Source organism: Rhinolophus sinicus, linkage group LG01, assembly GCF_036562045.2.
Source record: "Rhinolophus sinicus isolate RSC01 linkage group LG01, ASM3656204v1, whole genome shotgun sequence".
Lineage (NCBI taxonomy): Eukaryota > Metazoa > Chordata > Mammalia > Chiroptera > Rhinolophidae > Rhinolophus > Rhinolophus sinicus.
Genome location: NC_133751.1, coordinates 79,624,083 through 79,650,581, shown reverse-complemented (window position 1 = coordinate 79,650,581; position 26,499 = coordinate 79,624,083). Strand labels below are relative to the sequence as shown.

At 38.7% G+C, this 26,499-nt stretch overlaps 2 protein-coding genes across 5 annotated transcripts in view; one reads left to right on the top strand and one right to left on the bottom strand.

The window, feature by feature from the left end:
• CMSS1 (cms1 ribosomal small subunit homolog) overlaps positions 1 to 26,499 on the top strand; it is a 334,520-nt gene that overhangs the window by 21,068 nt on the left and 286,953 nt on the right. The window lies entirely within an intron of this gene.
• FILIP1L (filamin A interacting protein 1 like) overlaps positions 1 to 26,499 on the bottom strand; it is a 267,397-nt gene that overhangs the window by 14,818 nt on the left and 226,080 nt on the right. For 2 of the 3 annotated variants that reach the window (XM_074332907.1, XM_019756497.2), the window contains one exon: positions 5,485 to 8,621. In XM_074332907.1, coding sequence (XP_074189008.1) covers positions 5,825 to 8,621 — 2,797 coding nt within the window. In that variant the 3' untranslated portion in view covers positions 5,485 to 5,824. Of the gene's footprint in view, positions 1 to 5,484; positions 8,622 to 26,499 lie in introns of those variants that run through there. The other variant, XM_019756494.2, reaches the window with a different exon arrangement.

The window sequence follows — 26,499 nt, the reverse complement described above, 5'->3', positions numbered from 1 at the left end:
GATTCAAAATTCTAATCTCTACACCCCAGACCTAAGAGTTTTCAAGTGAGCTGTCAAATTTTTCCTGCAGCAAGTAATTTACATACAGGAGGAACTGGCTTATAGAGGCAGTTTGTCCATCTCTTTAATGCAGTGCTTCTCAACCAGGGGCAACGTTGCCCTCTCCCCGCCTCCCTGGGACATTTGCCTGTCAGGAGACGTTTTCTTTGTCGCAGTTGGAGGATGCTACTTGGCATCTAGTAGGTGGAAGCCAAGATGCTCCAAAACATCCCCCACAACAAAGAATCATCTGGCCCAAGCTGTTAATAGTCCTGAGGTTAAAAAACTGCGTTAGTGAACAAAGAGCTGATATAGTAAGGATTAGAAGACATTAATTCATAGATCTTAGAGAAGAAAACAAATCTTTAAAAGCCATCTAGTGTTAAAATACCTACAAGTGGGTTAACGAGGAAGGAAACATTTAATTTCTGAAAGAAACTCATGCAAGTAATTGGTTTATTTATGTGCCAACTTTATTTCCCAAAGGACTTTTTAAACGATTAAAGGAGGGGGGCAAGACTTGGAGAGAATTCAGAAAGTATTGGAAGTGAGAACTAGACGTGATCTTAAAGATCACCAAGTCCAGTTGTCATGATGTCACAAAGATTAAATGGCTTGTCCAGGGCCGCATAGCCGACTGGAAAAGGCCTGAACTGGAACCTGATTTTCTATTTGCCTCAGAGCCTCCCGCCCCAAGTCCCTCCACTTATCCAAGTCTTTCCTTGTCCAGTTTTAAGTCTCGGTTGCTCTATGAAGCCTTGTTAATCTGTTGCAGTCCCCCTTAATCTCTAGTTTATTGTAGGAAATTTAGTTTGCCACCTGATTAACTATTGTCTGATATTCTTGTTTCGCGTCTCCTTCCCTTGCTCAGATTAATAAACTCTTTAAGGACAGTGACTCTTTTGTCTCCATAATGCCATCCCCAGTGTTAGGTAGGAGGTAGGCAATTCCATATGTCACGATCAGTGGGTTGATCAATTGTGTCCATGGGATGCTTTGAAGATACTGCCTGTCACGGAGACACCTGAGTGGTATGTCAGTGAGTAAAGCCACTTCACCTTTCCAGAGGCCTAGGGAATGGCAGAGTGAGGCAGCCTTTATAGGTCTCTAGGGTCTGTATACATTGTTAGTTATCCAAAGATGACTAGCCGTTAAAAAATACAAGTCTGAGGCAAAAAAAAAAAAAGGAAAAAAAGGCTATTTTAGGTACACTTAACAAAAATTTCATACAAGAGCATTTGGTTATGGGGGAGAGAAACTGACTAAAATAAAACTAATTTCAGGCTTTCAAAAAATTGTCTCAAATAATCAGGTAAATATTTCTCTTGACAAATAACTTTGTGAAAAAATAAGTCAAATTTTAAAATGAGGTCACACGTCAAGAGGATTATCCCTAGGATAGCTGACTACAAGGCCCGAGTACATTTTTATGGCACCATTCTAAGTGTAAAACCTGCTGTCCTGATGGAAGGTTGACAGATTTGTATGCGCTGCCATATGAACAGTGTTAATTCATTATCAAATTATAAAGTACTTAGAAGTGTTGGCCGGTTAGCTTGCTGGACTCCCTAAGGATTCCTTATCCTGCAGCATTGCCGTTGGGGGATGCTTCTCATGTATTTGCACAAAAGCTTTACCCTTCTCCTCTGAGCTTGAAGAGTAGAAAGGTCTATCAGTTGAAGTTTAATCTAAGTGAAAATGAATTGTAAGGTTGCTCAAGGTTTGGAGGCTTTAATGAACCACTTATCTTCCTTGCTTTTCCTTGCGTTTGCCTCACTGTGGCCTGAGGTGAATGGAGTCCTTTGTTTTGGTTCATCCAAACTGCTCCCTTTAATGTGTGTTCTGGACCATTCCCAAGAAATGCTGTAGGCTTACATTGAGAGCCTGGGATCTGAGAAAGAAACAGAGCTTGGAGGTGTCAGACAGTCTGCTACCGCTCAGCTAAAGATTCAGGCATCTATGCTTCGCTACAGTTCTAAAACTGGGAACCTTCCCACCCAATAAAATGGTAGTTTTTATTGAGCTTTTCTTTTGAGTAAAAAGAAAACCTGGGCAACAAGCCTTCTGTTTGTCATGCCAGCCACTAGAGGGTGGAATAGTCACACTTCCTGGGACAGTTATAATTTATTCTGGTAGAGTGCGACTCCAGTCAGAACACATTTACTAATGTTTATCAGTAGAGGAATTTGTGAAACAATGGAGTTCCTACTTTAGGGTGGAAAGTGATCGGCAGAGGAGGTTGTTAAAAATACAGCTTCCTGGGTCCTGTCCTCAGAGATTCTGATTTGATAGCTCTGGATGGGATCATGGGATCCCACTCCTACAAGTGTCTTGGATTTTACTTTGAGAAACACTCATCTTAATGTTTTGGCATGCACTGTCGCCTGATTATCTTTTCTCTTAGGATTGCAAAGCAAAATTATTATTTTGAAGGAAAAAAACTTAATAGTAGAAAGCAAGGTATAGGGGCACTAAAATGTTGTTCATTTAAAGGTCTGTCTAAAAAGTTACAAAGGAGACTGGCTTTGTAAAGATTCAGAATCAAAGCTACTAAAAACATGTTTTTGTGTGGAATTATACTTCAATTAATAAGATCATAGAATCCTTAGACTACGAGTCTAAAAAATTTTAATGTCCTTTATATGACCCTCTTACAGTGCAACCTAATTTTATCCTTTGGGTGTCATGAAGACTCCACACATAATGTTTTCACATTGTGAACTGTTGTTGCAGAGACAATTCTGAGTAGAGTTTATGGACTTCTGTTACCAATCTTGAATTAAGTATAGAGACCCTCCTTTATAGTAATGTACATTAATATATTTTTGTCAGTGCCCCCAGAGAGCAGTACATCCTCAAGGGGAAAGTTTGTCATTGCTTTTAAATAGAAAGAAGGATGTGGTAAAATCTGTGATAGGATGTCACAGCTCAAAAAGTTAGAGAGGCGAGTGAGTAAAATGAAATTGGTTCTGAAGCTGGGGCTTTGACCAATGAAAGGAGGATATTATCTTTTCAAATGTATATAAAAACAGCCTATCTTCTATGAGCCTTTCTTTGGCATTCTTTTCTCCAAGAATACAATCTTCCACCCTCACATATTTCATATGAAGATTTTCCAGTGTCACTTCCTCTCTCCTTCCTAGTTTTCATGGTTCTTCTGTGATTATATGTGAATGAAAAAGAGAGTTCTGTAACCTCCTAGACATACATGCACAGCTATTTAAAAATATTTTTGAAATTAAAGTCCAAAAATCCAGAATGTCATTTTAGGTATGATTTTATAGAAAAGAGAAGATGCTTTTTTTTAGAAATGATGCTGTTTTTACCATAAACTGTAATTAGTAGCACTTTTAATAATGTATGTCATTAATCTGAGAGTGTTCCTAAGTTTTGATGGTGATATTTATTATTATACAAAGTAATCATCCAGTAGAGGAATCTCCAGAAGAGGTTTGGTTCATTGAAAGTTTGGTAAATTTCCAATAATGTTAATCACTTGGGAAGCCTATTTATAGTTAATATCTGAAACAGATAATAAAATGATAAATTATGCATTATAATCATGAAGTCCAGGACCTGTGGTGTTAACTTTATTATAGAGAATTGCTCTGGCTCACATAAGATTTAAAAAAAAAAAAATGGGATCCTTACAAAACAGATGAACTAATGAATAGCCCAGAGCGTCTCAAACTCCATTAATTAATTACAGGTGTGCCAAGAATGACTCTTCCCCTCGGCACACGGGGCAGCCCAGAGGAAACTGGGGTGACAGGGGTCTCTGGCTGTCTCTGCCCCTTCATCCGTTTCTCCCAGTGCCATGGAAACATGTTTTCTGTTTGTACCACTATATGACAAAGGTTGGGAAGCACTGGGAGGACTTTGTCCTTTAATTCTTTCTAGTTTCTGTTCATAATTTTATGATCAGTGGATCAGTACCTTCCAAAATGTTACGTGTACCTTCTCTTGATTATTATCTAGAAAAACATCTCATGCAGCAGCATTATCAGTGTCTACCTTGAAATACATAAAATAAAATTTGCAGTTCCTTCTCAAGTTCTAGCCCAAGGTGACTTAAAAATAAAAACAGTTTAAAAAGACACTTAGACCATCATGTATTTTGTAATACAGTTGGGTCACTGCCGATTCCCAAGATAAATGTGTTGAAACAGAAGCTTTCTCATTCATCACCAGCCTCAGCTTTCATCCACATGTATTTAATGATGATGCAAGCCCACAGCACTGGGGGTGTAGTTCATCACCATGGAAGTGTTTCTGTCAACAAAGCTCACTTTGCTATCATGGAATTGATTTTGCAGAGAAAAGAAGGACAATTGTGAAAGATTTCTTTTACTTCTAAAGATCTTCACAGTTTGTCTGGGTGTCTACATGAATTGTGTTTAAAATCAATAGCTGGCAATAAAATTGACCACACTAAATTAACAGTTATGAGGTTGGAAAGCGGAAAATGGTAATGAGCTGCTGTGTCTGAAATCGTCCTTTTGGAATGTGACTTGGGGACCAGATTTGTAATTTAAAATGTTCCTCTGAAAGCTGTTATTCTCTGCTGCAGAAGTATTGATTATGCCCAGAGAGTCCCATGAGCTGGGTAGAATTTTTAGGCTGCCTTCGTTGCAATTTTCTCACCTACCTTGTAAATGGCATAACAATAATCACAGAAGAAACTTCCCTCAACTAACATCTTTTTAAAATATGCCTTTTCTACAACTTGTATTTGTAACTATCTTTGATTTTTGTTTGCTTGTTGAGAGGTTAAAAGAAAAACAAACACGATTAAGTTGCAAGCTTCTCAAGACAGCCACTCACAAGCAAGGTGGGAAGCGCCTCCCTTAAGTAATCCAACCTGTTCTGGGAACCAAATAAGAAAAAGGAACCAACATGACATTTTTGCTTTGAAACAGAGTGTTCAAGACCATATGTCATAGTGGCTGATTCCAGGTTTGGATGTGGACATACATGTTTTATGGGAGTTTTCATCGATGGTAGAAAATACAGTCAACTCCTGATTGTTTTGTATTTCCCAATGTGCTTTTTCTGGCTTTCTATCATATTTCAAAGCTTTTTATTTTTACCATCGGTTGTGTGCTCACAAAAGCGAATTATTTAATCTGATTTTACTGTTACTTTCAGAAAACATTGAGTTCCTAAGTCCCTAATGTGTGTGAAGTTCTGTTCCGGGCACCAGACATAATGAGATACATCTCAAACATGGAGTTAAGTTTGCTCATGAGCGATCTTATAGTTCACTTTGAGATCAAAGGGACATATATTTTTATTTAAACCACTTTTTCCTTCTCTAATATGTGATCAGAAGTTGCCTGTAAATGGGTTTTCTTTTTAAGGAAGAATTAATAGACATTATGAACAGGAAATAAAATTCTACTGTACATGCAGAAATAACACAAAATGACCAAAAGAAAATTCAAGCAATGGTAAAAACAACTATTTACTGCTTTATAATGTTAAAGTATTTCACCAAGGCCAATTGCAGTCAAATTAATGTGAGTTATGGACAATGAAATACATAAAGATGTATTTATACAAGTGCAGACTAAATATTTTCCATACAGGTATGTAAATGAAAAGATATACAGTAAGTGCACACTTGATATGACAATGCAGGCAACAGTTAGTTTCAGAGACTCTTGAATAGTTCATGCACAAACCTTCCCAAAGTACAAGTTCAGTCAGTCTTTGGGGAATGTAGAAGGGTAATTAAAAAAGGACTGCATTCCTTGCCATGATATCAGTATAGACTGGAGGAAGGTCAGTTATATATATTACTTACTGTAATTTGTGATTGTCGCGGAAGAGGTGTGGCTGTTGGTGTGATAGTAATACTGCTGGTGACTTTATTGCTCGGTTTGTTTAGTGCCCCGTTAATTAAGCCTTGAGTCCGGTTATCCTGTGGTGGTGTTGAAGGGCTGGCAGGTCTCATGGGGCTGGCTACAGCTTGCATGTAAGGACTTCCTAAGTGAATGTGGATTTTATTATCCTCAGTAGTTATCACACTTGAACTATTACTGTTTGAACGCTGAAACTGCCATGATGACTGCCGGTCTGGGGAGACTCTGAAAATCGCATGTTTGGCACTGATTTCTATTGGCTCTGGGGAGCGTCCCTGCTCAGGAGAGCTAGCTGAACCAGTCACAGCCAAAACCTGAATAGGTGACATTGTCCTTTCTGGGGTTATAGAACCACAAGACTCTGGGGTCTGTGCTCTGGCAAAGGCTGCCATGGTAATTGGGGACATGCCTTGTTCTAAATTCATGAGGCCTTCTGTAGAGGTTTTGGATTTCACTGGAGTTATGGAGGCGTTTTGGAGGATGGTTATCCTTTGCTTTGGAGTGCCGCAGTTTGGGATCACTGCGGTGCTTGTGTAAGAGTGAGGACTCTCTGTGGTCGGACTGGTGATTTCAAGAGTGGCTGTGTTTTGGACATGGTCTGGCGTCACCTTTATATGAAGTGGCTGCCCAGGTGTGTGGCTCAGGACGAGATCTCCAGGCTGCACAAAGTTGCCATTGGGTTTAGTCTGTATTTTTCCATTCTGAGGATGGCCTTCCTTGGATTTCATCCAAGGAATCCATAGCTTCCTGTTAACAGGACAGGAAGTAGATGAGTTGCATTTGAAGGACAGCATGGATTCCTCCTCATTAGGGTCCTCGTCCTGGTCCTCCGTCTCCTCATAAAACTGACCATTGATGACTGCTCGTTCCAGAGGAATAAGACTCTTGTAGTCGGGGGGTTCATTGTCTACTGCTTCTGTTTGAACTTCTTTAGAAAATACTTGAGGGTCAGAGATTTTTCTTCCATTGAGACTAGGACGGAGGCTCTTACTAAAATGCCGGTACCGCTCTAATTCTTTAGTGAGGTTTTCAATCTCTCTTCCTAAATCTCTGTTCCTGTTTTCTTGTTGGTTGAGTTTCTTTTGCAGAACCGAGTGGTCTCCCTGGAGGTGACATATCAGGTCCTCAGTTGCCACGTATTCATGAATTTTCTCTTTCAGTGCATCCACTTCCCTTGAGAGGTGCCCTGATTTAGCTTCTTCTTCTTGAAGCCGTTTGAAAAGCCATTGTTCATGGCTGGACTCTGTCTTTTCTGCTAACTTGTACTTGGCAAGTTCCATTTTAACGTGTTCCAGCTCTTCAGATAAAAATTGGGCTTTGTCTCGTTCATCAGCGTACCTTCGTTCTAGAGTCTCGAACTCATCTTCCGTTTTCATCAGGTCGTCCTCAATGGCTTTCATATCCTTTAACTTCAGCCTCAGTCTTTCCACTTCTTGAGAGAGCTCTTTAATCTTATTGTTTTCTTGGTGTAATGCTGCTGTGGACTTACTAGAATCTTGATTTAATTTGTTTTTTAGGAAATCTTTCTCAATTGCTTCCAGTGATTGAAGCCTGTTTTTCAACATGTTAACTTTGGACAGAAGATCATTTCCTTTCTCTTCTTCTGCTTTCAGTTTGTTTTTTAGATCATCTCTCTCCTTGGTTACACTGTACATTTTTTCTTCCACATCGGTTTTGGACTTCAGTGCCCTTTTAGTTTCCTCAATTAACTTCTCAGTAACTGTTGTCACTTTATTTTGTTCCACTTGAAGCTGAGAAGCAGCAGCTTGTAATTTATCTTCAGTTTGCTTTAATTTTTCACTCATTGTTTTCCGTTCATCTACCAGCATCACAGTTAATGTTTTCAGTTTAGTTAAATCCTCTTTTAGGGTGAATTCTGTCTTTTCCAGCCGACTTTCAATGGCTTCTAGCTCTTTGATCCTTACTTTTAAACTCTCTAGTTCTTGAGACAACTGCTTGGTGGTCATCCTTTCTTTTTCTAAATTGCATTTCAGAGAGTAGCATTCTTGTTTGCTTTTGTTGAAAGCATCTTCTAGTTTTTCCAGAGACATAATCCTTTTGTTGAGTTTTTCAACCTCGAGTTTAAAGTCTTTACTCTGTGATGTTTCCTTTTCGAGCCTCTTATTGAGATCTCTGCACTGCTCCTCCATTTTTATGAGCTCTTCATCCTTCCCTTCCATTTCTAGCACACGTTTCCTGAGCTCCTCCACCTCTGCCATGATTCCAGAGTTTCCATATTCTCCCTTGTTGATTTTTTCTTTTATATCTTGGAGCTCCTCTTCTGCCTTTCGTAAAGACCTGTTTGTCTCTTCTAGCTCATCAATTTGCCTGCTGAGTGCTGCCAGCTTTTGTCGAAGCTGGCGATTTTGGCTGTCCTCATTGGTGAGCTTCGCCATAATTGTTTCTTGGTTCTGGTGAAACTGTGTGGTCTGCGTCTGCAGTTCTTTCTCTAGTCTGGTTGCCTTCTGCTCTTCTTCCTGAACTCTGGCTTCAGTAAGAGCTAGTTTAGCATGTGTTTCCTTCTCACTTGTGGTTAGGTCTCGGATTTTTTGTCTTTGAAGGGCAAGCTGTGCAGTCAGCCTTTGTTGTTCGTCCACCACCATCAAAGCAAAAGACTTCAGTTTGGTCAACTCCGCTTTCAGGGCAGTGACCCTCTTCTCCTTTTCTTGCTCCTTCTTCTCCTGGGATTCGGTTTCTTGGTCGATCAGCTTCTTTAATCTGAAAAATACAAGAGTGCATTCTGTTTTGTGATTGACGCTTTAGCAACTTATGATCTGTGATTAAACATTTATGTAAGTTATACCAGCTCTCACAGAATACAGAAAGGAATTCCTAAATGTGACGGGGAGTAGATGAGGGGAGGAGAATCTTGATAAACTGTTATCCTGCTTTTCTGCCTTCACTACACCCACCCCTCATTGAATAGTAACAGTTGCAGTTCACCAGGAGCCTTAGTATAAGAGTAAGGGCAAGAATATTTAGGCTGAATTGCTGTGTAAAATAATCAGTAGGCAGTCTAGCCTTAAGTGCGTAAAAACAGGCACAAGTTTGAGATTCAGTTGCACCTGGCTTTAAGAGTGGCCTGGCTCTTACCAGCTAATTCACTAACTAGACCAGTTAGTGAACATCTCTGAGGTTCAATTTCCTCATATGAAAAATGGAGGCAATGATTGTATTATCTCAGGGGGCATTTGTGAAAACTAAATGAGGTAATTCGTCTAAGATTGTCACAGTGCTGGCACATAGTAAACATCTGATAAGTGTTAGTTGTTGCTGTTGTTCTTTTTTATTAATGTGGTTATTACTATATCTATCAAATGGTTTGCTTGAACCATTACAATATGTGTACATTAATGCTTGGTACTCAACTTCCTGATTCTTAGTTAAGATAAAGTTTTATTCACATTGCTTAGAAGTTACGCACTTCACTGTTGGACCTCTCTGCTGACCGACACTTGGATTACACTAGCATGACATTGTGCCAGGGACCACGTCTCATATATCTTTATCCCCACAGTGGATGGTAGTTGAATGAGGGGAGAATTGAGAGGCATCTGAAGGGGTTTAGAGTTTTTATAACATATGGGAAGAGCACACAGTTTGATAGAAAAGAGCTTATTGATGAAAGTCAGATGCTAGAAACGATGGAGGAAAACTATCAGGAACGTAATAATTCCCTCTTAAAGATGACTCTTGCAACGTGCTATTTTTTTGTTTTACATTTTAAATTTGTCGGCATAACAGAAGAGCATTTTACATGCAATATAAACTATCTCTTCCACACACTTTTTTCCTCCATCGTGAGGTCATAGTTTTAAATCTGTGGCACTCTTAATTACATGGGAATGGGCTGATTATAGAGGATGTAAGTACAGCTTTGCAGTATTGTTATACAGAAGCTAAAATAGAATGGAATCCCTGAAGAAGTGAATTAAAGTACTTGTCATAGATGAAAAGTTATAAATATTTGTTTTCCGGTCAAGCATGAAGAATTCATAATATTTTAATATAGCTTTTCTGTTAGGAATGAGTTAATTATCCAATGCATGTCTTTAATCCTTGCCATAGAACTTTCTTTTTGAAAGCTGTTTAAGGGTTCGAGAGGACATTTTTAAAGGAAATTAATTTGGGGCATTCTTCTTGGAAATAGTGTGGTGTGGTTTTTTTGAGATCCTAATCTGCTCTCCTGTAATTACACTACACAAGAGGAACATGTTGAAAATAATTGTATAATGTAAGAATTCCCCAACTTTTTTGTGGCGAGGATCCGCTTTTAGTTTTTCCTGTTTTGAGAACCTGACGGGAGGCTGGTGCGAGGGCTGGGGCCTGTGCAGTTCTGAAGGAGCTGGGCTGGAAGCTGGGGTGGGGTGATGATGATCTCACCCACTGTCTTGGCCAGAGGCTTGCCCGTGGCTTCCAGCCCTGGCCCACTCCCTACTTGAGACAGCTGGGAGCCTAAGAGAAACATGGCGGCTCCTTCCTGGATGGTCGTGGGACCTCACCACCCGGTGGCAGAGTCCCTGAGTAAACTGCTGTGGTGAGGAAATAGTTACAGAGACTTTGGCAAAGTACTTCTTCCTCCCACCTTAGCATTAGAATCACATTTAACAATGCGCCAAACATAACCGCAGCAAAATATTTCCCCTCTCTACATCACAGTTCTTAGAGTTTTATTAGAGAGCAGTTTCACAAAAACTTTTCAGGATTTCTTTTCAACTTATTAAATAATACCATATGTTATTTCATTTTCATGAGGAGATGTGTTTTCTTAGGATATAAAGGAGGGAAGATTGTTTTGCAGTGTAATGAAAAGACCATTAAAATTGAATGGTCCTTAGTGAATCTTGGCAGTACCATAATGGGCAAAATGGATTTTGAAGAAGTTTAAATAAGTTTAAATTGTTTTCATTGTGTTGTGTTTTCAGTAGTAAGCACAATGCACCTTTTTCAGTATGGTAGAAACTCATGTATCTTTCTATGGTTTCTGGAAATGGGCTGGCATCCCCATGTTCCCAAACCCCATCTTACAAGGTAGGCACATACAAATGCCGATTTGCATACACATTTTCTTACTACTGGTTTCCCAACAACCTGCTATTTCCCTGGGCCAGTCTGTTGAGCACACAAGATGACAGCAAGCTAGTCAGGTAGAGCCTGGCAGGGAGGGAAATAATTTATACGCTATTATACCCCCAGCCATCAAGTCCTGAGGTTAGGGCAGGCATGCAGTGCTGTAATTCTTTTAGAGCCAGTTGGGTACTTGTAATGCTCTTACACATTGTGGGGTTGCGTTATATGAGCGACAGAGGCAGAGATAGAGAGAGAGAAAGACAGAGACAGAGAGACTGAGACTGGTTATGCTACTGAATTGTAATTAGCCTTTCTGATACAGTGAAGGGCTTACCCCGAATCATTCACTATTTCTTGCTGTGTATCCAGGAGCATTTGAAGGTTGAAGTTTGAGGTTAGTTTAGTCTTAAAGAAAGGTGTGTTTCTTTGTAAAGTTAGCTGTTCTTTATAGAATTTGAAGCTGCAAACCTGGCCTGTTGTATACAGTGTCCTAAACAAGGAAGCTAATGGTCGCACTGCTAATTACTGATGCAGGGATATGTATACGTATGTGCCTGCATTGTAAGTGTCTGTGTATATACACATGTGCACACATATTTGACTAGATGTACTTTTTTCTTTCATCTATATGACGAATGCTTTCAGCAAATATTTGCTCCTGTTGACTGTAATTTAGTCATTTGAGGTCCACAGTCACTGTCCAAAACTTTTAAAGCCAAATGTTTTGAAAATTCTAAAGTTTTCAAATTTTAGAAAGGCAGTAAGGAGCATCCACCATATATTATAACAGCAGCAGGAAAGCCTGTGGCACCATCTCCTAAGCAAACCTCCGAATATTTCTGCAGAGCCATGTAAACAGTCACATTAAGTGGGATAATTAAGATAATAAATAGCCTTGCCTCTATTCAGGTTTTGCTACCGAACGAGTTCAGGTAAGAAGTTTTGCTGCCAAAATTTCGCAAACATTTTGTGTAGTTTTTAGGTTTTCAAAATTGCAGACAAGGGATTGTACAATGAAGGTTTGGACTATTGGTGTCTTTTGGGCAAGGAGGGTGTGGAGTTAAAGGTCCTAAGTCCACTTCCTTCTTCAGTAGGATTGGTTTTTAAACGAAACGGTAACTTAATTTTCTGTCTCCATTATTTTTCTTTGCATATTAACAGGTTTTAGGCATTGATGCTGGCTGACTTTTTATGCTAATATGGGTTATCACTGACTCTGGGTTTGCAAGCAAAAGCAGATTATGATTTTGAGAGCTTTTAAGCAGGTATGCATAATTTTGAAAGCAGTATAGACCTTGAGATGCAGAATGGCCAGATAAGAAATTCATCCCCTCAGAGCTGTGTAGTCAAATTATTACTCCTTTTTCCATAAGTAGTTCCCATTAATATGCTTTTATGTAGGGATGTTTATATAATTTATGTTAAGATTTCTCCAACTTTCTCACTATTGACATTTTGGGCCAAATGATTCTTTGTTGTGGGGGCTGTCCCGTGTATTGTAAGATGTTTAGCAGCGTCCTTGGTCTCTACACTAGATGCCAGAAGCAACCCTCCTCTGCCCAATAACAACTAAAAATGTCTCCAGACATTGCCCAGTGTCTTGGTGGGGATTGCCCCCAGGTGAGAACCGCTGACCTATGCATGTGTGTGTTTATGGACATGTGTACATGTCAGTCATTCAAGTTAGACTCTTCATGGTCCTGCCTCACTCAGTTTTAATTAAACAGGTGCAACAGAAAGTTCCCACCTGAGTTCCATATACACCTGGTGATTGTATCTTCCCTGTGAAGGGCCTGTTCTTTACCAGTGCTTGTTCACAGTTAAGGTACGTTTGAATCACCTGTGAATCTTGTTAACGTGCAGATTCCAGTTCAGTAGGTGGGGATGGCCCTCAAATTTTGCAATATAACAAGCTAATGATGCCAGGATTGACTGGGTAGCAGGCTTTCCTGTTTACATGTCAGATATTTTCTGGAACGGTTCTGGCTGCATATTAACTCAGCCAATTGTTCTTTGTTAACTATACCCCAGTCTCTGGACAGAGCCTATATTCCTGACCTACAGGGCTGTCCATTTTTTCACAGGGAACATCAGTTTGGAGAACCTGACTAAATGAGCTAACATCCGTCCACATTACTGGAAAAAAATGACTGAATATGCATATCACAGGTCGTCAGTCAGTAGCTAAATTTTCACCTAAAAAAGTCAGTAAGTAATTTTAGTTCCAGTTCGTGATTTTCCTTACCCTAGACCAGAGATTAAAATATAGGAGACTATATAATAGCTACCATTCTTTATTTAGTGTCAATGATGTGTTGCAAGCAGTGAGCTAAGTCAATATACATCTGTGGGTCTAATTCTCATGGTAACCTTATAGGGATTTGGATTATTGTCTGTGTTTTACAGTTATGAAAATTGAGGCTCAGAAAGGTCAGGAAGGGGCAGAGCCTGTGCTATTTCTGCATCCACACTGCCCGTCCAACAGGGAACACAAACTACTGCATGGACCTAGTCCATATACAAAGTGTCCTTCTCAAGGATACTCTCTATATTAGAGAAACTGTCACCTTAGAGAACAATTCTCATCACTGTGCTTGCCTTTTTCGTTTGTCTCATAGAGCAGTGGTTTTCAAATGTTTGCTCTTACATCTCCTAAAATAATTCTAATATATACAACTAGTTTGCTCATATAAAGAATAATCATAGCTCTTCCTTTTAGCACATTATCTACTTTTTAATTTAGCTTATTGAGGTATGATTGAAAAATAAAATTGTAAGGTATTTAAAGTGTACAACATGATCATTTGATATACATAAAAATTGTGAAAGGATTGCAAGTTAACACATCCATCACCTCATAAATCCACCTTTTTGTGTGTGTGTGAGAACACAAATTTCAGTTATATCATACAGTACTGTCAACTGTAGTCACATATTATACATTAGATCCTCAGACTTTATTCATCTTATAACTGTATCCTTTTACCGGCTTCTCCCTATTTTCCCCACCCCACCCCAGCCTCTGGCAACCACCATTCTACTCTCTGTTTCTATGAGTTAAACTTTTTTTTTTTTGATTCCACATATAAGTGATACCATGTAGTACATATTTGTCTTTCTCTTCCTGTCTTATTTCACTTAGCATTAATGTCCTCTAGGTTCATCCATGTTGCAAATGGCAGGATTTCCTTTTTCATTTTTAACGTCTGAATAATATTACATTACATGTATATATACATATATATACACACATGTATATATATGTACATACGTATATACATATATACATTTTCTTTATCCATTCATCTGTTGTCAGATACAACTTAAGTGTCCATACCTTGGCTATTGTCACTAATGGTACAGTGAAAATGGAAGTACAGATATTTCTTCAAGATAGTGATTTCATTTCCTTTGGATACATACCCAGAAGTCGGATTGCTAGATCATTTGGTAGTTCTGTTTTTCATTTCTTGAGGGACCTTCATACTGTTTTCCATAGTGATATACCAGTTTACATTCCCATCAGGAGTGGACAAGAGTGCCCTTTTCTCTACATCCTCGCTAGCATTTGTTATTGCTTATCTTTTTGATAATAGACATTTCAACAGGTGTGAGTGATATTGCATTGTGATTTTGATTTACATTTCCCTGATGATTAATGATGTTGAGTACCTTTTCATGTACCTGTGTTAGCATTTGTATGTCTTCTTTGGAAAAATGTCTATTTAGGTCCTTTGCCCATTTTTCATTGGGTTATTTGGTTTTTTGCTATTGAGTTATGAATTTCTTGTATATTTTGGATATTAACTCCTTATCAGATAGGTGATTTGCAAATATTTTCTCCAATTCTGTAGGTACCTTTTCATTTTGTTGACAGTTTCCTGTGCTGTGCAGAAGCTTTTTATTTTGATGCAGTCCCACTTGTTTATTTTTGTGTTTGTTGCCTTTGCTTTTGGTGTCAAATCCAAAAAAATCATTGTCAAGACCAATGTCGAGGAGCTTATCCCCTATGTTTTCTTACAGGAGTTTTACAGTTTCAGGTCTTACATTCAAAGCTTTAATCCACTTGAGTTTAGTTTCACCATACATCACTTACGATGTAAGTCCAGTTTCATTCTTTTGCATGTGAATAACCAGTTTTCCCAGCACCATTTATTGAAGAGACTGTTCTTTCCTTGTTGTATATTCTTGGCTTCTTTGTTGAAAATTAATTTATCATATATGAATGGATTTATTTCTGGGCTCTCTGTTCTGTTCCAATGGTCTATGTGTCTGTTTTTATGCCAATACCATACTATTTTGATTACTATAGCTTTGTACTGTGGTTTGAAATCAGGACATGTAATGCTTCCAGCTTTGTTCTTCTTTCTCAAGATTGCTTTGGCTATTCGGGGTCTTTTGTGGTTGTATATACATTTTAGGATTGTGTTCTTTATTTCTGTGAAAAATATCATTGGAATTTTGATAGGGATTGCATTGAATCTGTAGATCATTTTGGATAGTATGGACATTTTTAACAATATTAATTCTTGCAATCCATGAACACAGAGTATTTTCCCCTTCGTGTCTTCTTCAGTTTACTTTATCAATGTCTTATAGTTTTTACTGTACACATTGTTTACCTCCTTGGTTAAATTTATCTCTAAGAATTTTATTCTTTTTAATGCTATTGTATAATAAATGGGACAGTTTTTAAAATTTCTCTTCCAATACTTGTTCTAAAAGAATTTTTAAAAACTTAAGTACCCCTTCATACATTTTAAAGCTGGCATCTAGAATTTTTTAGTCAAGGTTAAATACTTTCAAGCGATGTATGTTAACATCTGCCATATAATCTAAAAGTCATCATCGGCAAATCAGTCAGTCAAATCAGATATTGAGGAAATGTCTGACTTCGTTTTTCAACTTAAGAAAATGTGAAAATACACATTCCTGTGGCAACCATTTCAGTTCTAAAAGAGATGAAGCCCTGAGTTGTCCTCAGATGAAGTAACAGGCATGGTTCTATCCAGTGGTGATTCTAAGGCTGCTGCTGCTCTCTTCTCATGGAACTTTCAGGAGTCTTTCTATCATTGTCCCTATGTCTGTGACTCAGAGAGGTTTCCAACCCATGAAAAGGCATATGGTAAGACTTTAAGTAATAAGACTATTTTGAAAGGGTTGTTGGAAAGGGAGAACTCATAGAGAACAAGCACTTTTCTGGCAGATTAGTTTTGAAAGCATAAGTATGTGAATTGCAGATGTAGACATTGATTCCCTTAAAGCTCTCCAATGTTTGTACCCCCTGGAAAGTCTTTGTGTACCCTCTGGGGTATGTGTACTCCAGTTTGAAGACTACTGTCTTGGAGAACTCATATTCATGTTTTAGTACTGACACCACAGGATTATAAGAACATTCACTGAATCCTGTCCAATAAAAACAGGTTGTGGAAGCTGTTTTTATGGACACAAATGTGAGGTAGTTCAATCCAAACTGGCTTAAAGCAGTGTCTCATTACAGCTTTTCTTTATAGAGTTTCTATTATGGCTCAGAACTGTTTTAACTTACTGTGGTTTGTCACTATTATTATGTGCAATACCAGTTTCTTGTTTTGTCAAAAATCACATCTGTCATCTTGAATGTTCTTTGGTACTAACCATAATGCTGGTTCTTACAAATTATACATTCAGAGGGTCTCTTCAGTTTTTATTTACACACACATATGTCAGCACACATGTGTGACTATATTTTATCTCTTCTGTACGAGACACTGAGTGTCAGTAATATGCATCATATAATACACATATGAAACATATGTTGTGTCTAAATGCTATGCCAGTTGTACCCATAATTTATAATTCTCACCACTTTTGATTTTATCTTATTTATGTACATTGCAATCAACCCTACTAAAATATAAGCTTCCTAAGAATAGAACACATGTCTGATTCATTTGGTCTTCTACAGTGCGTGCCACAAAGCCCTTACATGTACAGGGCACCGAATGAATATTTTTTGAATGAATGAAAGAATGAACAAATATACCTTCCCATGGAAAATATTGTAGTATTGTTCTACTTTTATTTATCTTTTAAAGAAGATGCTCTAATGTTTATCATATGCATGGTTTTAGGTATTTAGAAAAGGAGGTGTAAGTGGTTTTCCTGTTGGTCTTCTCCAAGTATACGCTATTGGCCTCTAGGAAGAATCTGTCTCTTTCCTTTTCGGATCCCTACATTAGAACTGAATGTGCTTGCTTGTTTAAGAAGAGAAATGGGTGGTAAATGCCTACATCCTAGCCCCTCAATCTCCTTTGCTAGTTTCATCTCTGTAAACAAGAGTGGTTCTTTTATTATTTTCCTTAGAGTTCAGAAATCTACTGGACAAATATTGTTGCTACATAAGCAACATTATTACATCAAGAGCAAGTGACACTGAAAAGGAAATATTCACCTATAATCTGACCACCCTAACACATCAATTATGTTTCTACTTTTCCAGATTCTTTTCCAGCTGGCCCATATAAACTTAGGGTGATTATCAAGCAATAAAACCAATTCCACAAGCCATTAATGGCACTGTGTTGTTTCTGTTAGCTGTAGAAATCAACCTGTAAGTAGGGAACAGCGTGAGTCAGCTTAGCTTCTCATCTGTTATTTTTAGGAGACAAATATTCCACCGTATTCACTATGTGGATCTTGAATTTAAAGTTTTGATGTTATGAATGTGGCAAGACTTTTGTTCATTTAATTTGCAAACAACAAAGGACTATAGTTAGTACCGGGGCTATACTGAGATGAACAAGGGAGGGTTTCCTTTTCTCAGAGTTTGTAGGCTGTTGGGAAAGAATGAGCTGAGAGCTCCAGTGTCATTTTTTTAGTCTTGTGACTCCCTTACACGCTTAGAAATTATTGAGGATTCTAAAGAGCTTTTGATTTGTGGGTTATGTCTATCAATATTTACTGTATTAGGAATTCAGACTAAGATAGTTTTAAAATATTCATGTACTCATTAAAAATAAGAAACCTGCAATATGTTTATAGAAATAACATATTTTTATGAAAAATAACTTTTTCAAACCAAAAACAGTGGGAAGAGTTACATTGTTTTATACCGTGTTTCCCCGAAAATAAGACCCAGCTGGACAATCAGCTCTAATGTATCTTTTGGAGCAAAAATTAATATAAGACCGGGTATTATATTATATTATATTATATTATATTACATTACATTGTATTATATAAGACTCGGTCTTATAGTAAAATAAGACTGGGTCTTATATTAATTTTTGCTCTAAAAGACACATTAGAGCTGATTATCCGCCTAGGTCTTATTTTTGGGGAAACTCGGTATTTCTGCTAACTCTGATGTCTGGCTTAATTGAAGACAGCTGGATTTTCAAATCTGTTTTATATATTCCATCAGCTGTCAGAGAGATGATGTCACTACACGTCATGTAGCCCCCAGAAAACTCCTTGTACACTTGTGAGAGAATGAGAATAAAAAAGAGTGTTAATTAAGAAAACAGCTTTGACTTTGCAGACTTCCTAAAAGGGGCCATACTTTGAGAACTGTTATGCTCACAGGTAGACAGTTAAAGCAGAAATAGTCAATGTGTCTTTCTCTGGAAAAGCCTCTGGTTTAGGCCATCACCTTCTTCAAGCTGTTACTGAGCGAGCCCTTTGCTTCATCCTGATGAAGTCCCCAGATTGACTGGCTAGTCACTGCTTCAGTGTTTCCATCATTAATAAAACAAGTTGTTTGCGCCCCACCTAGATGGAAGAGTCTCTGCTTTCAGATACCTCTCTCCCAGTCCTTAGAAAAATCCTAAACGACGCAACTGTCTCCATAAGATACTGTGTTTTGTTTGAAACCACAATTTGAAATAAGGGCATGGAAACCAGAGTTGCCTGGTTTTTAAATGGGTGCATCCACGGTGCTGTGCAGGTCAGGGGACATTTCTTTCATCTCAGATCTTTATGAGGCAGTTTCAGTGAGCACCGACTGTATGTGCGAGGTACTATGCTTTTATTTGGCAGTTTGCCTTTTGCTGTCAAAACTTGCTTGTGTGCTAGCATAGATTATTCTGGTCATAACTTATAATAATTTCCCATCAACAACCAAGTAGTGATGATACCAAATTCTATTTGGTCTTTTCTTAAGATATATGAAAATAGTCTCTCTCTCATTTCCATCCTAAGTATGTAAGTTCACTTTGATGGGGCTCAGTTACTCTGTTTACTTTCATTCCTCCAGAGCTAATTTAACAGATGACTTTTTCTTCCCGATTTACATGTAAATTACTAAGCAGAAAATTACATATATAACACTGCTTTATTCGATTTTATATCTTTTCCCAAGGCTAGACTTTGATTGTCTGATTATGATTATATCCCACTATATATTTTAACAATTCTTATCTCATAGGTAGTTTTAATTGTTGCATTGGTAGTAGCTATGTTCTTGGTTAAATAGCCAGAGTTCTAAGAAGTTTGCAAAGTAATTAACATGGAATTTATTAGAAAGTTTCCTTAGGCTGAGATCGGTTCTTGGTAATCGAGCCTGTAATTTATGTTTCCTCGCACTACTGCCTGCTTTTTCAATGGACTTTTCATTGTTTAGTCTAATTTTTAGGAGCACTCATAAAAGTAGTTATGACCAGTCTTTGTTTTATTCTATGTATGCTGCTTCCTTTTATTTTTCTCACAAGTCAAAGGTTTTTAAAAAATTACAGCTACAGCATACCATATTCATAATGTAATGCTCAATTCATTTGACTTGGTCAGCAAGATATAGGAGAATGGTAACACTTGTTTTGGCATCTGCTGGCTGCGTCTGAGTGTACATCTGTGTCTGCTTTCTGTCCTTGTTACTGAAGATCCTGTCATCGTCACTGAGATCATTTGGAGACACCATAAATGGGTCCAGATCCAGCAAGCTGGATTACTGTTTTCCTTCATTATGAAACAAGAATTAGGGCATCAAGTGACAGCGGAGTCTTCAGCTGGTGTCAAAGGAATATACGGTAAAAATGGGGCACCATGAGTCAGGACTTTCCATTATCTAAACGACCTTGTTTGGCTGCACAGGGATCAGGGGAAGTGAAACAGTAAGATGAGAATACGCAAATGTTCTATCAATTATAAGGAGTTTGGGAACATGTAGCAGAGAAACAGGATCTGGAGAGGAGTTTCTGAAATCCTCAAATTGAGACTACAGACCGGGAGTGGGGCAAATCTTTTTTTTTAAAAGCAGAATAAAGAGCAAAGTAACTAAGACAAAGGGTCCTAGAAAGAAAAACTGAAAGATGAGGTTTTAGAATCCCAAAAAGACCAGGCTGTGCGCTCACAGGCACAGAGCTGGAAGAGTAAGGCTACAAGGAGAATATTTTCAATTTGAGACCATGGAATCTGGGCTAAATACACTCTTCACACCTCGGTCAAAGGGCCAGGGAGAAACTTGAAAAGGTGCTCAGTCGAAGTCTGGGGTACAAAATGGGAATTAACATGGAAATGACAAATAAGAACAGCAAGTATAAATCTGTACCAGGCTAATTACTTACAGCCTGAATTACGTGTTGTCGCTTCTTCAGTGCTGTATTGTCACTTAAGGAGCTTTTTAGAAAGAACTACTGGATGATGGATGTTCATTAATACCGCTAAGCTTGTGCCTCCCCGGCCCACATTTTAATTTTTCATGTTAAAAAAATATCTACCCAGATGGATATTTATTTACTTACTTATTTGCCTTGCTTTGACTATAATATAGCTATCCAGAAGGAACTTTTTAAAGATCAATTACTGTGAATACACTATGTGCTGAAGAACCTACTCATTTTTTTTTTTTTTTTGAATTCTTTTGCCCTGGCCATGAGATTCTTAGTTATTTGAAAAAGAGTCCTCAGATCAACATTTTAACATTTTTTTTCTTTTCCAGACTTTCCATTTTGATTACCGCTGCTACTGCTGCTGCTGCTACACACACACACACCAAACAAACAAAACCTAGCCTGTCTTTCACTGGATTGAGGTTTCAGGGCCTTGGCAGACTGCAAGTTTCAGGTGGGCATCTCCCTGACCCTTCAAGGCCTGTGTAGACCTACTGGAGCCATGATGCCTTCTGTTGGCCGCCTCGCGCTTCTGTAAGGAGAAGCATTCAAAAAGCATGAGATGCCGTGATTGGCACGTGTGTGTGTGTGTGTGTGTGTGTGTGCACTCTTATATTCCTGAGAGTACCGTGCCCTGTAAGAGGTGTGGAGAGCCGCTGTTAAGTTTCAGTTGGTGATGTGATGGTGATACTGGGCTTTCCCCCAGATTCCTAACACTTTCATTGTTGATCACTGTCTCCATTTCTTCTTGCTTCTTTTCTGTGGTTGATTTTGTATTCCTTGTGATCTGTGTTTTTCTGTGTCTTAACCTGTTTGCGCCAAGGTAGCCTTCTTTAGGATAGGGCTGACGTCTCCCTGCAGCCTACTCCCTACTGCCCAGCGGTGGACAGCAATACACAGTGCAGGTGGCGGAGTAGCAAGGGGCAGGCAGAATGACTGAGCAGGTGCACTGGCCAGCCCTGAAGCACCAAGAGGAAAGAGGCACTGGGATACTGCGGGTGGCAGGACAGGGTTGGGGAGAAATGCAGCTTCTGGAGTTTGATTTTCATAGTTGAATCTTGGCTTTCCCACTTCTACCAAGTGTGACTGAGCAAAGGCATATGACCTTTCTTCATCTGTAGACGGGATACTACTGAGCCTCCCTCCTAACAGTGTTGCTCTGAGGATTAAGTGTAATAATCCAGACAAAAGTTCCTAGCAGACTGCCTGGGACAATACATATCAATTATTAGAAGGTGAAAACTGGACTGAAGATGTGGCCACACAGAAGAGCTCCTCAGCCACAACAGGCTGACACAACGTAGGGCTCATCTGGGGGAGAGAGTCCGAATTCACACTAGAAAGACAGAACTACGTAATCTGGTTACTGTGATCCGCCTTCGGGCCCCTCACGCATCTTTTCAGCCAGGTACATGCCGTTGTTTCCCCGAAAATAAGACCTCACAGGAAAATAAACCCTAGCATGATTTTTCAGGATGACATCCCCAGAACATAAGCCCTAATGCGTCTTTTGGAGCAAGAATTAATATAAGACCTGGTCTTCTTTTCGGGGAAACACGGTAGTTAGCCATACTGATGGTCATTTTAGGCCAGGGTCTCTCAGCCTGACACTAATGACATCTTGGGCTGAAGAATTCTGTTATGGGGGCTTCCTGTGTGGTGTAGGATGTTTAGCTGCATCCCTGGCCTCTACCAGCTGAAGCCAGAAGAACCCAGTACCCCCGGCTCAGTTGGGACAACCAAAAAAAGGTCTCGCAACATTGCATAAAATCGGGGGACAAAAATCGCCTCTTGTGATTTTTATTTTAGAGCATGGTTAATTTTTTGGAAAAGTTCTGTTCAATCTTTTTGTGTTAATTGTCCTGACATTCACTACTCTTCTTCATGATCTGCTCTCAAGTGTATTTGGGACCAGCCAGTATTTTCCATTTTTCTTTCGTTCACAGATCTACACCAGATGACAATGGATGCTAATAGGTTACCTTTCGAAAGCCTCGCTGATGTTCTGCTCCTCTTACCCCTGTCCTTTCTGAGTGTGAACATGCATTTTCTCTGCTGGGATCAGATATTCCTGGACACGTCTACCTGGGGACTCTGGTGGAGTGGCCTGATGTGGCACAGTTAGAGGGAACAGTCTTTTTCTGTATGTGCTATGGCTGGGCTTGGTTTCCATAATGAAAAATGTGGAGAAGACTATTGAGGATATTTTATGATGTCTTTTGAGCATGTCAGAAAAATTACAGAGTCATAGTTTGAAGGATACCCAAATTGTCCGAGACACAGGTCATTGGAGGTTTTCATTTGTTGAATAATTAACTTTTTTGTTGTATAATTATACAAAGTTTATTTTGCTCTTTTTTAACCCTTTAAACATATCTGAATTTCAGTCTTGGATTTTAGATTAGCGTTCCTAAATATAAATTTTAAAATATATTTTAAAAAAGGTATACTGTAAAGTATCTTCCTCCCACCTCATTCTTCATCTGCCCATTCTCCCTCCAACTTAGAACCACTGATACTAGTTTCTTATATGTACTTTCAAAGTGTTTTTGAGTAAACAAGCAAATATAGATTCTTATTCTCTCCCTTTTTTATACAAGAAAAAAAAAGCTCACTATAAACATTGTTCATCATCTTGATTTTTGCAGTTAAATATTTTCTTGGAAATCTTTCCATTAGATCAGTGTTTTTAAGAAGGGACAAGAAAAGGGAATAAAAATCTGCATGACTGCCAAATAAATCTTTACAACTTCATGCTAAAATATTTAAATTTATAGGATATTTTATCGAATAAGGTAGAGGAATGGAAGTCATATACTTTTGCTGTTTTGAAACTTGTAATATTAAGATACACTATAATAATATTATCTGATTATAATTTTATAACAGCATTTTGTTGTATATCTGCCTTTATAAAGTCTGTGGGTAGCATCTGCATTTTCTTAGTTGAGCAATTTAGGCCCAGGCAGATTAAAGAAGGTCCAAGGCCATTATTATTATAGCCCTGGAGCTGGAATAGAGTCCAGGTCCCAGCTGCTACCCAGGGAGGGATTTAATTTATAGAGAGAAAGAAACTGTGTATTGAGGGTCTACTCTGTGCCACTTGATTTGACTGAATCCTTATTATTCCCATTTTACAGATGCAGCTAGGGACCAAAAAACTAAAATTCTTTCCACTTAACCAGGCTGCATCCCTGAAAGCCCAGAGTACTGATCTCGAGTTCCGCCTCTTCCTCCCATGCCATAACTTCAGTATTCATTTGTTCATTCCTGCACTTTCTGTCCCTACGTCCTCGGCTCCCTGACCCCTCTGACCATTGTTCACTCTGCTCCAGGCACACCAGCTTCCGATGGCTTTTGTGCTGGCTGCTCCCCAGGGTGCCTCTGTACACTGTCCCTCATCCAGTGCCATCTGGCATAGTGTATTTTACTTATTTGATCATTGGCTATCTCTCCTACTAGAATGTAAACGGCATGCAAGTAGGGGTGTGCATGCACGTGTGTGTGTACTACTCAATAACCGGTCAATTATTGGTGTCATTCAATGCTATATTTCTAGCTTAAGAACAATGCCTAGTACTTAATTGGTATTCAGTAAGTATTTGTTAAATTTTGAACTAACACCTGTTGTAGTTTTGAACTAGGTACTATGTTAGGGAATAAGGGTGGAACTGTCAGCAACAGACACGTAGTAAATCGTAGCTTCTCAACAGTTTGTGAATAACAGTTACCATTTATTGAGGAATTATTATATGCCGGTACCATGCTAGTCCTGGAAACAGTCATAGCAGCAAGCAGATATTGTCTTTATTTTACAAATAAGCAACTGAGGCCCAGAGAAGTTAAATAATTGGCCAAAGATCCTGCTAGTAATTGGCAGAACCACAATGTCAATATGGGTTTTACTCCAAATCCTGTTTCTCACCACCATGACATACATCCACACTTCCTATCTCATATATCTCATGTACATACCATCCTCTCCAGTGAATTTGTGTTGTAATATTCTGCCTGTCAAAAGCAAAGAAAACCACCACCACTTTCAATCTACTGTTTAGTCACAGTATTTTCTGTAGGTTCATGGCTACTTTGAGCCTCGATCATGAGACATTAGCAAATATTCTCTTAATCATTGTAATAATAAAGCAAGTTTAGTCATTTGGCATAAATTCGTAATTATTTTTGGATGGTTTAAAAAATTGTGCCTTCGCCAGTAATAACATCTCATGTTCCCCAGAGGAGGTAGGTTTGTCATAAATACCATTTCCGTAGAACATTTCAAGGAACTTAAAGTTCTCGGAAAATATTTTTAACAGGCAGCCTTTTCTCAGACAGACTTCAAGGGCATGGCACTGTATACCCTTAAGTGTGTGTATGTGTTTTATCTTACTAAGAATATTTATGTTAATTTCTCCTGTTGCTCAAAATCCATTTTGTATCTTGTATCTTAGTAGACTGAGGAAAACAAATGGATTCTTCAGGAGAGCATTCTGATGTAGCTTCAGAATTTTCTTTGTTTTTAATCTCCATTAGTCCTTTTTTTCTCTTCCTAAATCACAGGTTGTTTGCATTTAGATATTCCAAACAGGTATTTTGGAGGATTAGTATAATTCCCTTCTCTTAACACTTATTCTTTGGTAGATTGCTTTTCTTTCTTTTATTCTCTCCCTTTTAAAAAGTTACAAGGAGTATATCATTTTCCAAATCTCATTCTGAGCCAAAAAAATAAAATTTTTTTTAAGCCCATAGTTCCTGTGAGTCTTTAAGAAAAAGGCTTTCCCTCTTTCTTTGGCTTTCACATGTAAACTCACTGGTGTTCAGCTTGTCAGATTTAGCAGAAAAGGCCAAAGCAGGGAGCAGTCACGTGCCTAATGGATGAGTTCACTGGTTTTCTTGCACCTCCTTGTAGAGTGGCTGCCGGCACGGAGGCTAACATGGTATGCTTTGGAAACCAAACATTTCCTAACTTGTTAGTGGGAAATTCAAACTTCAGAAATTTAGAAACCACAACAACAGAAGCTTAGGTTTTATTGTAACTACGGAAGTCATACAGTTTGCTGTGAGAAACAGCATAGACAGGAGCCCAAGAAATGTAAAATGTGAGACATTTTGATTCCTAGAGTACTTTATTTTTCCCCATTTATTTTAGCTACAGTAAAACAGTAAATAAGGGGAAACAGAACTAGGAACATTGAATAGCACTGAACAGTATTTAGAGGTCAGCAGTTGGACGATGGAGGTGGATGCCTGGCTTGGCTTCCTGCTGAGCAATCAGACCATGAGCCAGTGGGCATGCTCTGTGTACCCTTACCCACTTTTCCTACTTCTTGAGGATGACTGCTTTTTGTCTCCTCCGTGATGTTTTAGAGAGTCAGAGTTTGGGCCATGTGTAAAGTTTAATTACAGACAGTTTTTAGTCTAGAATTGTTGAATGGCAATGACCCTTTTTCTTGTGTTTTGTTGTGGTCTGTGTTTTGCATGTCCTCTTGTGTGCTTTGTAAAATTAAAATTATTTTGTCATCTGAGCCTTAATTTTCCCTTGACAGTTCAGAGCGTTTGCATTATAGTTTCCTTTTGTGCCACTTCCACGCATTGAGAAGACAATGCATGAATACAGATTTTCTCTTCTCTAAGTTCGGTTCTTCTAAGATGCACATGTTCTGGAGAATATTAAGCATGTGTAGTGAGGGGCAATTCCATCAAGATGTCACAGTGCTCAGCAACAGACCCGCTAGAGGCGAGAGCAGTGACTTTATACTCCGCTTCCCTTGGCCCTGGGTCTGTCACTGAGCAAGAGTTTCACCCATTTAGTTATGTTTATCTCTGTGAGAAATTCTGTTGATGGTAGAATTTTAAAACGGTCTGTAGTGAACCCCTTTATGTGCTATGTCAGTGCCCATCCATTTTTGCCCTGACCGTATCTTCTCTCGACTGGAATT